General features: G+C 45.8%; 1 protein-coding gene across 1 annotated transcript in view; it reads right to left on the bottom strand.

Annotated features, from left to right (window-relative positions):
- Positions 1 to 16,368, bottom strand: part of MX1 (MX dynamin like GTPase 1) — a 35,515-nt gene that overhangs the window by 13,743 nt on the left and 5,404 nt on the right. The window contains exons 4-12 of the mRNA XM_030914603.1: positions 15,808 to 15,934; positions 11,686 to 11,878; positions 10,476 to 10,613; positions 7,769 to 7,923; positions 6,630 to 6,768; positions 5,857 to 6,055; positions 3,947 to 4,025; positions 1,929 to 2,051; positions 1,368 to 1,509 (exon numbers count right to left, since the gene is read on the bottom strand). Of these exons, the coding sequence (XP_030770463.1) occupies positions 1,368 to 1,509; positions 1,929 to 2,051; positions 3,947 to 4,025; positions 5,857 to 6,055; positions 6,630 to 6,768; positions 7,769 to 7,923; positions 10,476 to 10,613; positions 11,686 to 11,878; positions 15,808 to 15,912 (1,273 nt within the window). The 5' untranslated portion in view covers positions 15,913 to 15,934. The remainder of the gene's footprint in view (positions 1 to 1,367; positions 1,510 to 1,928; positions 2,052 to 3,946; positions 4,026 to 5,856; positions 6,056 to 6,629; positions 6,769 to 7,768; positions 7,924 to 10,475; positions 10,614 to 11,685; positions 11,879 to 15,807; positions 15,935 to 16,368) is intronic.

Genomic DNA, 16,368 nt, shown 5'->3' with positions numbered 1-16,368 from the left:
TTTGTGGCTGGCTTCTTTCACTCAGCATGATGTTTTCAAGGTTCATCCATGGGGTGCTGTGGACCAGTGCTCTGTGCCTGTCTGCGGCTGGAAATATTCCAGGGCTTGGTGTTATGGGCTGAGTTTGAGTTGTGACCTCTTCAAATTCCTATGCTGAAGTCCTAACCCTCAGGAACTCAGACTCTTACTGTGTTTGGAGACAGGCAAAGAGGTAATTAAACTGAAATCAGGTCACTAGGGTGGGCCCTCATCCCATCTGCCTAGTGTCCTTGTAGGAGAAGATGAGGACACAGACACACACAGAGGGGCAACCCCATGAGGACCTAGCGAGAAGACGCCATGTGCAAGGCAAGGAGAGAGGCCTTAGAAGGAACCAACTCCACCAACACTTTGATCTTGGACTTCCAGCCTTCGGAATTGTAAGAAAATAAATTTCTACTGTTTAAGCCCCCACCAAGTCTGTGGGACTTTGTTCTGGCAGCCAGAGCCAACTGCTACACACAGACACATGCCAGTTAGTTTATCGATTCATCAGCGGATGGTCATTTGGGTTCAGTGATATAGAAGAGAACAAATGTGGCTTTAGTTGTCACCAGCTCCTTATCCTGACCATCCTCCCCAACTGCCCCACTCTCCTCCGTCTTAAGCCAACGTATCAGGCTCACCACGCTATTGACTCATTGCTATGGTCTACATGTTGGTGTCCCCTAAAAATTCCTATGTTGAAACTCAATCCTCAGTGTGATGGTAACAGAGGAGATCTTTAGGAAGGATTGGGTTATGAGCACTCTGCCCTCACGAATGGGATTCCAGGCACTTCAGATACTGTATTTTTTGCAATTGAAGGCCGGTGGCAACCCCATGTCAAGCAAATCAGCACCATTTTTTCCAGTAGCACATGCTACTTTTTGTTTCTGTATCACCAATTTTTTTAGCAATAAGGTGTTTTAAACTAAGGTCCGTACATATTTTTTAGGCCTAATGTTATTACACACTTAGTAGACTACAGTATGGCATAAACGAACTGTTTATGCACCAGAAACCAAGAAGTTTATGTGACTTGCATTATTGCAATATTCGTTTTGTCTGGAATTGAACCCACAATCTCTCTGAGGTATGCCTCTGGTATCTCTGTAAAAAAAGAGGTCTGAGGAAGCTTGTTCGTCCCTTATCCCATGAGAGGACACAGCTAAAAGGTGCCATCTTTGAAGCAGGGAACAGGCTCTCACCAGACACCAAATTTCCTGATTCCTTAAGAATGGATTTCTCGCCTCCAGAACAATGAGCAGTAAGTTTCTACTGTTTATAAATGACCCAGTCTCAGGTATTTGGTTGTAGCAGCTCAAAGAAGGGACTAAGACACTCACCTTCTTGCAAATTGTTTTCAATTATTATACCCCATTTGTGGAACTCATGTCGGAGTCTGGTAAACAGTCGGCTGTCTTCTTCCCCTACAGTTTCCTCCCCTTGTATGAGAGCAGTGATATCCTGATTAAAGGCATTAATTTTCTGTCAAGAAGAAAAACATCAGTATAAGCGGATAGACTTCAAATCCAAGGTCAAGGTCGTTTGGAGGCTGTGCCTGTGTGGAAGGTGGGGAATCATTCTTTGCTTCCTTATGGGACACTGTGGATCAGAAGAAAGCAGAGGTTTTGGCACCAGAAAATCCTATCCCACCTCTTACTGCCTTAAGGATCTGGGCAATGATCATGACAGAACAGGCACAATGCAGCCTGAGCATCCCTCACTGCTGACGCACCCGCACTCCCTGCCCTGCCTCCCTCAGCCCTGTCCACCCTTTGAGTGCTACAGGCCAGACGTCTTTGGATCAGCCTTGGGGGAGTGAAGAAGGAAGTGCATAAGGCCCAGGGTCCCTTTTTTGACCATGACATGTGCTTCTCCAGCTCCATGCAGCTGGCAACACTCACGTCTATCAGAAAGAACATTTTTTCATTTTCATCTTCCGGTATGTCGACACCATACTTTTGTAGTTCCTCTGTTATTCCCTGGTGACTCTCCTTGATTTGATTTTCTAACAGCGGCAGAGATTTCTGAGGAAAATGGAGAGAAAATAATGGGAATTTATAAAGATGAACAGCGAATGAAAAGGAAGTCCTGGGCCTCCCTCTACATAGGAGCTCCCTCTACATAGTGGGCTGTTTGACTTCCTGGCTTCCTCTAAAAGGAAGCTTTTCCAGACCTGGGGGGCAGGAGGACACACGCTAGGGGCACTGTTTTCTGCCCAGGTCTTCCCCCTTCCCCACTCCTGTGATAGCAGCCTCATGAGCAGCAATGAGGCACCCACTGTGCATGGGTGCTGGGCCCTGGTAGAGCGACCCAGGGGCAGTTCCTCCTGTCGTTGAATTAGGTAAACTCTCTGGAGGGAGACTGGAGAGACCCACTTGTTTAGTAGGTTCTGAAGAAGTGGCATTTGGAGCAATTGGAGATTCAACAACTTTTATGTTGTTTGCAATCAATAAACAGTGATCAGAGACTTCTGTTTTTAACAATACGGTTGACACCATATGCTGGCTCACACTTCCATAGCAAACATCTAAAAATGCCGGCTGACATGTGAAAGCCATACCTTTAAAACGTATCAGTGGACTGACAAGTTAGTGAGGGGTACTCAGATGCCAGCCCCAGTAACAGTGGCCAGGGAGGGGCTCAAGAAGAAGGCAGCAATGGAGCCTATCCCAGCCACAAGGGCATCTGTCTAGGTAAGACAACTCAAACATGAACCTCTGAGCCTGACTTCGTGCCTGACTTGGTACAATGGCAAAAAACCCCCCTGGGCTTGCTCGAGGTGGGGAATCTAATAAGGAAGCATCCCTTTTCTGCACACAATGGGACCCCAAAGAGCTCTGCGCTCATCACAGTCAGCTGGAAAACAACCCCATTCTGCACCCACATTCCTGGGGACCACGTGGAAGACCTTGCACTCTGGTGCTGAGTTGAAAATTTGAAAAAGGCCAGCCTGGCCAACATGGTGAAACCCTGACTCTACTAAAAACACAAAGATTAGCTGGGCATGGTGGTGTGCACCTGTAATCCCAGCTACTCAGAAGGCTGAGGTAGGAGAATGGCTTGAACCCAGGAGGCAGAGGTTGCAGTGGGCCGAGATCACGCCACCGCACTCCAGCCTGGGCAATAGAAAGAGACTCTGTCTCGGGCCGGGCGCGGTGGCTCAAGCCTGTAATCCCAGCACTTTGGGAGGCCGAGACGGGCGGATCACGAGGTCAGGAGATTGAGACCATCCTGGCTAACACGGTGAAACCCCGTCTCTACTAAAAATACAAAAACTAGCCGGGCGAGGTGGCGGGCGCCTGTAGTCCCAGCTACTCGGGAGGCTGAGGCAGGAGAATGGCGTAAACCCAGGAGGCGGAGCTTGCAGTGAGCTGAGATCTGGCCACTGCACTCCAGTCCGGGCGACAGAGCGAGACTCCGCCTCAAAAAAAAAAAAAAAAAAAAAAAAGAGACTCTGTCTCAAAAAAGAAAAAAAAAAAAAAGGAAAAAGAAAATTTGAAAAAGGAAGAGACTACATTCAGGCAGATTTTTAAAAAGAACCACAGAGCTTTAACAAAGCTTTTAGAAGTTAAAAAATACATTCATTAGAATGACTAAGACATTATAATAGTGGTTGTCAATGGGAAAGGAAGAGTTAGTAGCTTGTGCATAAGATTTTACTTTTTATTTTGGCCCAGTAGAGATAGTCTGTCAGCATCCCCCCAGACTGTGGTCCCCTGAAAAGCAGTATCCGCATCGTCTGGGGGCTTGCTGGAAATGCAGAGTCCTAGGCCCCACTCCAGACCCAGAGAATCTGAATCTGCATCTTAACAAGATCTTCAGAAGATCTGTGTGTACAGCGACGTTTAAGCAGCCAGCAAGGTTCAGCTCTGTGTTCATAGTATTCTTTTCACGAACCCACAGCTCCGCCCGTGCTTACACAGATGTGTGCGATGAGCTCGCTGGTGAGTTTCTCTGCCAGGCAGGGGACCGTGGCTTTTCCTTCCTCCAGCAGATCCCTAGAAGAGAACACAGGATTGATTTCCACCTTGATGTAGCCAGAACATGCATGTCTGCCTTCTGCTGTTGGGAAAAGTCAAGGTGAATTTCAGTTGTTTACAACTGAATGGAATGTCTTGCAATTGGTACCCAACAGATACTCAGAATTGGATTGAATCGGATTATGACTGAATTTTAGCAATCTAGCATATTTCAACAATGATATGGAATGAGCCCTTCCAGCTGATATAATAAATGTGTATCATGGTATTTGACTATAGACTTGGTCATCACAAAAATACACAGGCATGTATAGACACGTTTATGTAACACATACCCCCTTCTATGTGTAATATGTGTAGGTAATCATAATGGATAGAGGCATATCTTCATACGAATACACTGAAGCCTACTGAGATAAATAGGTAGCAGAACACTGAGAAGAGACACAAGATATCTTGTCCAAGATAAAAACTTAAACCATGGGCTGCCTGGAGGAAGGAAGTCAAGCATCTTCTCACCCGATCCAAATTTGTGCTCCCCGGGTGAGTTATTACAGGGTTTCCCACATTTTATGGGACATTTTAGGATAAAGGAAGCAGCGAAGCATGAGTTTCTGTACCTTTTTGTGAGAGTATACTCATACCTAAGCTTCAGTTTCTCTGTCAATTTTTCTAGATTGTGGTAAAATACATATAACATAAAATTGACCATTTAACCATCTTTAAGAGTATACTTGAGTGGCATTAAGTACGTTCACACTATTATGCAACCATCACCACTGTCTTCAGAACTTTTCATATTCCCAAACTGAAACAATGGCCCCATTAAACACTACCTCCCCCTTCTCTCTCTCTCAGCCCCTGGCACCCACCATTGTTTCTGTCTCTATGAATCTTACTACTCCAGGGACCTCAGCTAAGTGGAATCAGACAGTATCTGTCCTCTTATGACTGGGTTCTTTTAACTTAGTAGAACGTTCCCAAGCTTCATCCATGTTGTAGCATGTGTCGGAATGTCCTTCCTTTTCTAAGGCTGAAAGTATTCCATGTTTTTGTACAGACCACATTGCTTTCTGCATCCGTCCATCAATGACACTGAGTCATCTCATCTTTTGGCTATTGTGAATGTGCAGAACAGCATGTAAGTTTCTGATATTTCTGGAATTCTGAGTAATGGCTCTCTGTAGGCTTCTGGGAGAACTGAATGCAAGAATGTTTACAACTCTACATAGTCCTATCATTTTAAATCTTACCAATTTATCAGTCTTTTCCTTTTAAAAAATGTCACTTTTGGCAGGAGGGATAGAAAGGCCTTATAAACTATTCACCTACCTTTTCTTCTGGGATGCTTATTGCTTCCTTTTAATATTTGACTTTAAACTTTAACTATTTTGGTATAATGAGGTAAGTAAGGGCAGTATTTTAATTTTTTTCCCAAATATTAATTAGCCCCACACCATTAATAGATAACCAAGCTGATATAGTCCACTATTTGATTTGAAATGCTGCGTTTATCATGTATCAAATATATACATCCAGGTCTATTTCTGGGCTTTCTACTTTTTTTCTATTCATGTTTTTATAAAATATGGTTCTAGCACCATACTATTTAAATTATTGTACATTGTTTTCTCCCTATTTTCATTTTGATTGGTTTTTAAGTTTTTTTTTTTTGGCAGTATTTTGTAATCCCCTTTCTATTCTTCTAGCTGAATTCCATAGTCCTTGTTGGGGAACAAGCATAGTCACACACACACTCCACACATCTGTGGGATGGCTGCCACTTTCCCCAGGAAGGCCTGACATCCTGGGCTTGGACTGATCCGTGATGAAACCCAGGCGAGCGCACCTGAAATGTGGGTGGTCCTGAAAGAAGATCTTCTCTCTCTGCAGGGCTTCAGACAGGCTCAGCTGGTCCTGGATCTCCTGCTGGCCGCGGCACTTGACGATCATGTAGCCCTTCTTCAGGTGGAACACGAGGTTCCGCACCACATCCACAATCTTGTCTTCAGTTCCTTTGTCCACCAGATCAGGCTTCGTCAAGATTCCTGCGAGCCAGATGTATTTGGAGAGAGAACATGCCCAGTCACGAGGCAGAGGTGAACGAACAACCACTCACGCTCCCAGTCTCCCAGGGTTTCCTCCCATCCTTGCTTGAGGGCAGGCCATGGGCCCTGCAGAACCATGGGGCCAGTGGAGCCCCGCTCCAGAAAAGAACTCCATGGCAAGCCGCATGAAGGCAGGAATGCCTCCCAGAACTGTGTGTGGCTCTCCCCAAGCTCCTTCACCCGGGTCCACCGTAGAACACACCACATTTTGTTTGTCCCTTGAGTTATGGACATCCCATCTCAAACACATTCTTAATGAATACCATGTGCTTCCTGAGTTTGCCCTGCTTCTGAGCCCACTGTGCCTTTCTGAGCAAATAGATAAGGGTTACAAGGTAACCTAGCCAGTGAAAGTCAAAAGCAGCTCATTTCGCTTGGCCTTGGTGGGCACCAAACCTGCCCCCTTAGCAGGTCTTAGTGGAGGCAGGTCCCCACTGAGCAAAGCCCATGGAGACTGGAGGGACACTTGCCCACTGGCAGACCACTGAGCACAGGCGGGCTTCCCCATTCTCACCGATGGTCCTGTCTCCCTCGGGGTCCACCTCCTGGGCCATGCTCAGTGCCTCTGTGGTGGCGATGTCCACATTACTGGGGACCACCACCAGGTTGATCGTCTCCTGCCTCTGGATGTACTTCCTGATGAGTGTCTTGATCTGTAAGGAAATGAGAGGTGACTCATGAGTATGGCAAAGGCAAGTGAGAGGTGAGACAGGTCCTGACCTTGTACTTGCTTCAGGCCCTGAGAGTCCCAGGGGTATTTCCCCCAAAAGAAGTAACTTTGGAGAAATGAACCCACAAACGCAACCCTGGAGGTACCTACCAAGCTGGAATTATGAGAAAATAAATTATCTGGGGCAGAAACAGAGCTGTAGGCTCAGGGAAAACCACGAGGTTTCAGGTAATTAACCCCCAAGACCATAGATCTGATGGTCACAATGAAAAATGGTGGCCAAAAAACACCACTTCACCCCTAAATCTTTAATCTGTAAAGTAAGATTCACTGATACTAAAATATCATTATACCTATTTCTTTCTTGCTTGTTTTGTTTTTGTTTTGAGACAAGTTCTTGCTCTGTTGCCCAGGCTGGAGTGCAGTGGCACAATCATGGCTCATCGCAGCCTCCCTGGTTCCAGCAATCCTCCCAGTAGTTGACAGGTGCACGCCACTATACCTGGCTAATTTTTTAACCTTTCTTTCATAGAGAAGGGGATCTTCACTCTGTTGTTTGGGTTTCTGTCAAACTCTTGGGCTCAAGGAATCCTCCTGCCTCAGCCTCCCAAAGTGCTGGGATTATAGGAGTGAGCCACTGTGTGTGGCCCATTATACTTCTTTTTAACGCTGTCTTCCCACATAAGACCCCTTCCTAATACACAGCACTTTAGATATGGCATTGCATAAAACATAAAACAAATACATAGAAGATGTTTCCAACTGGGCCCATTGGCCTCACTTTCTCCAAAGCAGCTTCCATTCAACTTGACAGAAGAGACTGACCAATGGGCTCTCTAAATTCCCCACTCACACCTCCAAATACCAACTCAGCTCTGGACTCACGGTTACTCTAATACAGTACCCCCTTTCTCCTCCCACCCCTCCCACACACCCCCTATCCCCACACCAACGCCAAGGTCAGAATGGGTCTGAAGTCTGACCTTATACCCAATGTCAGCAGGTTGATTGCCCACAGCCACTCTGGTTATCCCAGGAAGGTCTATTAGAGTCAGATCTGGGACATCTCGGGAGCTGATCTCCAGGGTAATTAGCTCATGACTGATTCCCATTCCTTCCCCGGCGATGGTATTCTGGGCTAGAGAAGAAGCAGGGAAAATCAAACCCAGAGCTTAGGATGAAAGGATCTCATTACAGTGAACGCTCTGAAAGCATCTTCTCCTCTCTGTGAGTCATGGATAAAAGCGTATTTGGAGCAGGTTCAATTTTCTGTGATTGGGACGACAGAGATCTCAAAGGATAACTCAGTGTTTTCCCTGCTGTTGGCCAGCACTGTGTGTACAGAGACCTTGTGAGAACATCACCATGAGTGACACCCACTTAGACCAGTTCAAAGCTGGGCTGAGGCAAGAAGTTCTTCCTGGTAGTATTCCTAAATCCTTCTCATTGATGTCAGTAGGAAATCAGCAACCAAGCAAAATAAAAACAAAACTATATGGAAATTCCTAAAATATAAACTGGAAAATCATATGGGGAAATGTGCTTATTTTAGCTAAGATAAGCACTGGCTGTTAACATCCCAATAAGATTTTATTTTGCTCCTTCCTCCATCACGAATTTTAGGACAGGAATTTGTTTCATCAACTTGTTGGCTAACACCACTTTCCTCTTTTCTACATCTAGAATGTCTTTTTGAGATGTTCAATATCAATTTAGAACTTAGGAAATAACAGTGGTTATGGTCCACTAATTGTTCCCCCAGTATCCATGTACCTGCCATGAAGTCATGAGATCAGGTTCTGGCCAGTAGGCCATGTGAAAATGTTATGTGCAACTTCCAGAAAGTGTGCTTATGAAGGCGGAGATATGCCCCTTGCCATGGTCCAGCTGGCTTCAAAGTGGACTTGCTGACTAAGTCACAGTGGTGGGGGAGGCCTTGGAAACAGAGGCCACGCCCAATGAAGAAATGGGATCAGAATAAGTCTTGGTTCCTGACACTGGAATCCCCAGTCAGCTCTGGTCTGTCCCCCTTCAGACTTATATGAGAGGGACAGAAAGCTTCTGCATTGTTTAGACCACTGTGTTAGCAACTTTCTGCATTGTTTAGACCACTGTGTTAGCAACACACTCCCTTCCATCCCTGTATGCACGCTACTTTACAGGGTGCCTTTGTCACTTCCATGGAGAGAGAGAATCTGTCCCTTGAAATTGGGCTTGGCCACTTGACTTTCTCTGGCTAAGGGGATGTTACACAGTGCGACGCCAGGAGAGACTGAAAGGTGTTAGATGCTGGGTCTTGCCCTCTTTTGCTGCTAGGAACCCCTCCACCTAAATTAAGAAGTCCAGCTTAGCCTTCTGGAGGGGAGAGGCCACACAGACAGAAGGCCTGGTCACTCCAGCCAAGGGCCATCCTGGACCACCAGCCCCAGCCCAGCTAGCCCAGAGATAGCTGGTCCATCAGATCATGAGAAATCAAAGTGGTTAAGCCATTAGTTTTAAGATGGGTTTGTTTTACAGCAAGGGCTGACTAACACACACAGTTATTTTGAGTGTTCTGCTGCAGGCAGCCAACCTAATCCCAACTAATTCAAAATCATGGTTTGTCAGTAACATTATCTTTCTGTAAACAGTCAACAAATGTGATTAATGCTCCATCTTTACAAATGCTAAACTTGTCCTTCCTACTGCTGGGCATCAGTTCATGTCACTTCAGTACCTTCCCAGTGTGAATGAAACTTAATCATGTGACATGCTAGAAAAACAGAAAGGTCAACAGGAAGATGTCATCTGTGCATCTCACAGTGGCTGCTCTTTGTCAGCTACTCTGCCCTGTCTACACTGTTGGTGTTGTTTCCCCTTGCAGACAACTTCAAATTGATCCTTGTGGTTTGCATTTATGGAGGCCTGCCATGAGTTAGCCTAAGCTAGGATTATGCAAACCCAGGCACTCCCCTTTCTTAGGAAAAGGGTGCGGGTTCTGAGTGGGGTTCAGTGACGATCCAGTCCACAATGTGGAGCTCTTTGCACAAAGGAAGAAGGGGAGGAGGCTCCCTCACCCTCACATCTGGCTCCTCTTCTGCCAGATCTAAGTAGGGAAGCCCTTGATTAAAGGACAGATCGTCCATATATGGGGACAAGTTTTACATTTCAAAATTCACATTATTCTAGATACTCACATATTAAGCAATAGATGTGTTTTTGAGACAGGGTCTCACTCTATTGCCAGGCTAGAGTGCTGTGGCAAGATCACAGCTCACTGCAGCCTTGACTTCCCAGGCTCAAGCAACTCTTCCAGCTCAGCTTCCTGAGAATAGCTGGGACCACGGGTGCATGCCACCATACCCAGCTATTTTAATTTTTTTTAAGAGACAGGGTCTCACTATGTTGCCCTGGCTGGTCTCGAACGCCTGGGCCCAAGCAATCCTCCTGCGTCAGCCTCCCAAAAAGCTGGGATTACAAGCACAAGCCACTGTGCCCGGCCAGAAATAAATTATTGCTATCAGATGCTGATATCCAAGCATGCTGGTCATAATGAGGTAAAAGAAGTAGAAGGAACTGGGGCCTGATGTGCAGGAGAAAGGGGTCCTAAGGAAACAGCACAGGCCCAGGGAGGTGGGAGTAGAAACAGTTACAAACTGACCCCAGGCATGTCAGAAGGCTTGACCAGGCATCCAAACAGGGGGTACTCACCGTTATTAATTTCCTTTTCTACCTCTGAAGCATCCAAAATCTCAATCTCGTAGTCCTGGTAACTGACCTTGCCTCTCCACTCATCTTCGTTCACAAGTTTCTTCAGTTTCAGCACCAGCGGGCATCTAGTCACCATCCCTAGGAGGCCACGCCCACATCAGTGCTCCACTTTGCTCTTAAAAGACCTACATAGTGCCTTAGGCTCATGGTTCTCAAACTTTTATACACTCATCTGGGGAGACATTTAAAACTGGAAACTTTCTGGTCTTACCTGGGTTACATGTTCAGAATGCATGTTCTTGAGGTCACCCAGACACAGTGCGATGTCCCCACATATCAGAAAGTTTCCAGTTTTAAATGTCTCCCCAGATATGTGGGGACATCGCACTGTGTCTGGGTGACCTCAAGAACATGCATTCTGAATATGTAACCCAGGTGAGTTTTTGCTCACTAACGCTTGAAAGCCACCACTCTTGGCTTCCTGCCTCATCCCAGTGTTCTGCCATGAGCTCAGGTGGCAGACCACATGGGGAAACCCCCCAAACTCATCCAAACATCTTCCATTATCCTCCCAACATACACACTCTACCCCCATTAGGAAAGTATCCTGCTGCCACCAGGCCACCTTACCACTGTACTCCTACTGTAAACTCCTTCCATATTCTACCTACCATGCCTGACCTGTATTGCAAGACCCATCCCAGGCCTGAACTCTTTGAGCACTCACTGATCTAGTTCTGAACTGGGGGACCCAAATGCATTTATTCAGATCCTCCTCAAACTGCAGATTACATATTACTTACGTGAAAAAAAAATGTGCAATGAGATAGTGTTATGAAATGGTGTTCCCTCCAAATTCCTATGTTGAAGCCCTAACCCCTAATGGGACTGCATTTGAAAATAAGGCCTTTAAAGCAGTAATTAAGGTTAAATGAGGTCATTAGGGTGGGCCCCAATCCAATATGACGGATGCCCTTACGAAGAGGAAGAGACAGCAGAGATGCTTGTGTGCAGAAGGCCGCATGGGGGAGCGGTGAGGAGGTGGCCATCTGCAAGCCATGGAGAAAGGCCTCAGAAGAAACTAAACCATGATATTGGACTTCCAGTCTCCAGAACTGTGAGAAAATAAGCTTTTGTTGTGTAAGCCAGCCCGTCTGTGGTATTTTGTTATAGCAACCTGAGCAGACTAATATAGAATGTAAGTTCTTACCACTGCCTCTGGGAAGGGCAACTCCTGACAGTGCCTCCAACACAGAGCTCTTGCCCGAGCTCTGGTCCCCGATGACGGCGATGGCCGGCAGGGCCAGGTCCTGCTCCACACCCAGAGCCCGCAGGGAGTCGATTAGGTCAATGCAGGGGCGCACCTTCTCCTCGTACTGGCTGCACAGGTTGTTCTCAGCCACCTGGAGGAAGCGAAAATGGAGAATTCTTCATGGCCTGCAGATCATGTTCATGATATGGTTTGGCTCTGTGTCCCCACCCAAATCTCATCTCAAATTGTAATCCCCGTAATCCCTACGTATGAAGGGAGAGCCCATAATTGGATTGTGGGGGAAGTTTCCCCCATGCTGTTCTCATGATAGTGACTTTTCATGAGATCTAATGGTTTTATAAGTGTTTGGCAAGTTCCTCCTTCAGTTATTCTCTCTCCTGCCGCCTTGTGAAGAGATGCCTTCCTCCATGATTGTAAGTTTCCTGAGGCCTCCCCAGCCATGTGGATTGTGAGTCAATTAAACCTTTTCTTTATAAATTACCCAGTTTCAGGCAGTTCTTTATAGCAGTGTGAAAACAAACCAATACCCTCCATTAAAGACGGCCAACTTCAGTAAGTCTAATACACAGGTTACTGGAATCCCCAAAAGATAATGGAAGAGACATAAAAAAAATTCAAAGAAATAATACACACAATTCCCTCAAACTTAATGAAAACCATAAACCCAAAGATCCTAGAAACTCAACAAACATCAAGCACAGCAAACATAAACATCATCAAGCCATTAAGAGGGTTAAATTGCTCAAAACCAGTAATAAAGAGAAAATGAGAGGAGCAGCCAGAGAATGACATAGTGTGAGCAGAGGAACACAAATGAGAAATCTGCTGTAAATCTTTTCAGAAACAATAAGTGAGAAGACAGTTAAGCAGTATTTTTGAAGTACTGAAAAACACCATCAATCTAGAATTCTATACCCAGCAAAAATATCTTTTAAAAATGAAGGCAAAACAAAGACCTTTCTAGCCATCCAAAAGCTTAACTAATTCGTTACCAGTAGACCTGCACTACAGGAAATGTTAAAGAAGTTCTTCAGGTAGGAGGAAAATGACACTGAATGGAAATCTGGATCTACACAAAGGAGTCTATACTAGAAGGGGTAACTACTAGACTTTTTCCTGTTACTTTGCTATCTTTATTGAATGTTTGAACATAAATAATAACAATATTGTGGGATTTATGATGTATGCAAAAGTGAGATGCATGATAGAAGTAGCAGGAAGGCTGGGAGCAGAGAGATGGAAGTACACTATTCTAAGGTTCTCACACTATACATGAAGGGACAGACTATCACTTGAAGGTTGACTTATTAAAGATATATACTATAGGCCGGGCGCGGTGGCTCAAGCCTGCAATCCCAGCACTTTGGGAGGCCGAGACGGGCGGATCACGAGGTCAGGAGATCGAGACCATCCTGGCTAACACGGTGAAACCCCATCTCTACTAAAAACTACAAAAAACTAGCCGGGCAAGGTGGCAGCGCCTGTAGTCTCAGCTACTCGGGAGGCTGAGGCAGGAGAATGGCGTGAACCCGGGAGGCGGAGCTTGCAGTGAGCTGAGATCCGGCCACTGCACTCCAGCCTGGGCGGCAGAGCGAGACTCCATCCCCAAAAAAAAAAAAAAAAAAAAAAAAGATATATACTATAAACACCAAGAGTTATACTTAATAAGACAACAAAGGAGACATGATGGAATCATAAAAAATAATTAATCCAGAAGGCAGAAAAAGAGGAAAGGGGGAATGAAGAACAGGTGGGATAAATAGAAAACAAATAGTAAGATGATATTCTCAAACCTAATTATATTATCAGTCACATTAAATATAAATGATCTAAATATTCTTAGTCAAAATGACTTTGAAAAAGAAGAAAGTCAGAGGACTAGCATTACCTAATTTCCATAACTACTATCAAGTTAATCAAAACAGTGAAGTACTTGCATAAAAACAGAAAAAGCAGCAGACTTCACACTCATCCTGCCCACCTACCAGCAGCTGGGCACAATTTTCCAAATGTGGGCTGATTGGGGTTCAGGAAGAAAATATGAGAAAATCATCTCATCTTTTACCTCTTTTTAATGACTATTTTTGTGCATGCTTCAACATAGACCTGAGTTTTCACTAGAATAGCTTCTTTATATCAGGACAAGAAGCTCTTCATATTTGGGGTCAGATGATTCTTTGTTGCAGGCGCTGCCCTACACATGGTAGGAGGTTTAGCCAAATATCTGGCCTCTATTCACTATTCACCCTGAGTTGTGACAACCGAGATGTCTCTAGACCTGGCCACAAGTTCCAGGGAGCAAAATGGCCCGAGTAAGAACCACAGCCTTACCAAATGCGTGAATACCATCAGTAGCCTCGGTCTTCTGCAACTTTTTGTTTTGATTTCTTTATACTATCTACTTACAAAAGTGTGTCAAACATAATAAAGCAAATACGCATGTACTAACCACTTGGGTTAAGAACACAAACACTCCCAGTACTTAGGACATTGCACACACCTCCCTGGTCACCTCCTTCCTGTTACTCCCTCACCTCCAGAGGGTCCCTCTACCCTGAGGCTTGCAATCATCACATCTTGCTTTTCTTTCTAGTTTTGCCACCTATACGTTTTTCCCATAATGGTGTATTGCTTATCGCTGCCTGTTTGGGAACTTTATATAAGTGGAATCATTTTGTGTATTTCCTGTGTTACTCACTTCTTTGGTTCAACATTGTTCATTTGATGCAGCCATTTTGATGCCTAAAAATCTAGTTCATTCCTTTTTACTACTGCATAGAATTCTGCTACATGAACGTACCACACTCCCAGGATCTATTCCACCATGACAGGCACATGGACAGAGTCCGGGTTTTGCTGTTATAAACAGTGCTGCGATGCAGGTGGCTCCCAGGGGGATGTGCAGGAGTTTACACACGGTTCTCAAACTCCAGCATGCAGCAGAATCACCTGGAGAGCCTGGTAAGGCACAGGGGGTGGGCGCTGCCCCAGAGTGTCCAATTCACCAGGTCTGAGAGTGGGAGGAAGGGCTGGTCATTTGCATTTCAATCAACTTCCCAGGTGATACTGATGGACTGGTCTGCGGGCCACACTTTGAGAACCACCGTCTATTCCCAGAAGTGGAACTGTCAGATCACAAGACACACTGTGTTCTCCTTGACTGGAAAAGGCCAAGCTGCTTCTAAAGCAGGCGAGTATGAGTGAGGGAGAGTTCCTCCTGCCCCACACCCTGACATAATTACATCTCTTACAGCCAGACAAGAGATGCACGAGGGAGGGAAATGCAGAAAAATGTCAACAGTGGTATCAGGGTGGTGGAAAGGTGGTGGTCCTCTGTGTTTTTCCTAAATGATTCAATGTTTTTAAAATATTGTTTGAAAAATTGTTTAACATTGCCTAGGAAAACAGAGTCAGCCTGAAACAGACCAGTGATCCATGGTAATAGGAAACTGAGCACTCTGAGTGCCTGGACACTCCCTGCACTTACTCCTCTCAACAGCCATATAAAGCAAAGCCTATTATTCTCATTTGAGATACGGAAAACCAGGCTTGTAACAGGAGGAATAACTGCCCACGATCACACAGCTGGGAGTGTCAGCGTCGGGACCAACTCAGGTTGGACTGATTCCGGGGGCCATGATTGCTTCCCACCAAAAATATGTCAATTCTGGGTAAAAAATGCACCACGTGGCTTCCCTACAGAGATAATATCCTAATGATGCCCCACGGTTTGTAGCTTGAGACTGAATCATGATGTGGGCAGGAGAAACAAACCTAGTGCTCCTTGAACCCAGGGCCTGGGCCAATTCCTACATGAACCCATCAACAGCTCAGCCGGTGGCCCCAACCCCAGCAGCACCTCCACCCATAGTCGGCTAAGGCAATGAGTCTACACTTGGTTGTAAGCTGGCAAGTAGAGGGTCAGGATCTGCGTCCTGGCACAGGAGAGGTGAGAGAGCAGGCATCTCTGGGGCAGCAGCAGCAGCTCTGTAGAGAAGGGCAGCCTCGAGTGGACACGGCTCACGCCACATGGATAGCGACTTTCAGAGAGCAACTTACCGAGCCCGGACTTTTCTGGGCCACGTCAGCATCTCCATTCAGTAATAGAGGGTGGGATGCAGCAGCTGGATCAGCTTTTACGACGTCCACTTCAGAAAGAACCATCTTCCTTCTTTCTAAAGTTAAGCTTAAAATAAAGCAGATGCCTATTCAACAGATAAGCAGCTGAGTGTCTTCAACCATGGAACCAAACCCACCACCAGAAGGGAAGGCCCCTGGGGGCGGGGACTCTGACTAGTTGTTCTTGGTGATGTCCTGAGCCTAGAAGAGTGCCTGGGACTCTTTATTAACAGAAAGAGAAACAGAGGGACCCAAAGAAGCCGAGGTCAGATGGAGACACACGCTGCCTCCCCGCTCAAGACGCTTCAAGAATATCCCTCTAGGCCTGGCGCCGTGGCTCACGCCTATAATCTCAGCACTTTGGGAGGCTGAGGTGGGTGGATCATGAGGTCAGGAGTTCAAGACCAGCCTGGCCAAGATGGTGAAAGTCGTCTCTACTAAAAATACAAAAAAATTAGCTGGGCATGGTGGCGGGCACCTGTAATCCCAACTACTCAGGGG

Source organism: Rhinopithecus roxellana, chromosome 13 (assembly GCF_007565055.1).
Source record: "Rhinopithecus roxellana isolate Shanxi Qingling chromosome 13, ASM756505v1, whole genome shotgun sequence".
NCBI lineage: Eukaryota > Metazoa > Chordata > Mammalia > Primates > Cercopithecidae > Rhinopithecus > Rhinopithecus roxellana.
Note: the sequence above shows the minus strand (reverse complement) of the source record. Positions and strands in the feature narration are given on the sequence as shown.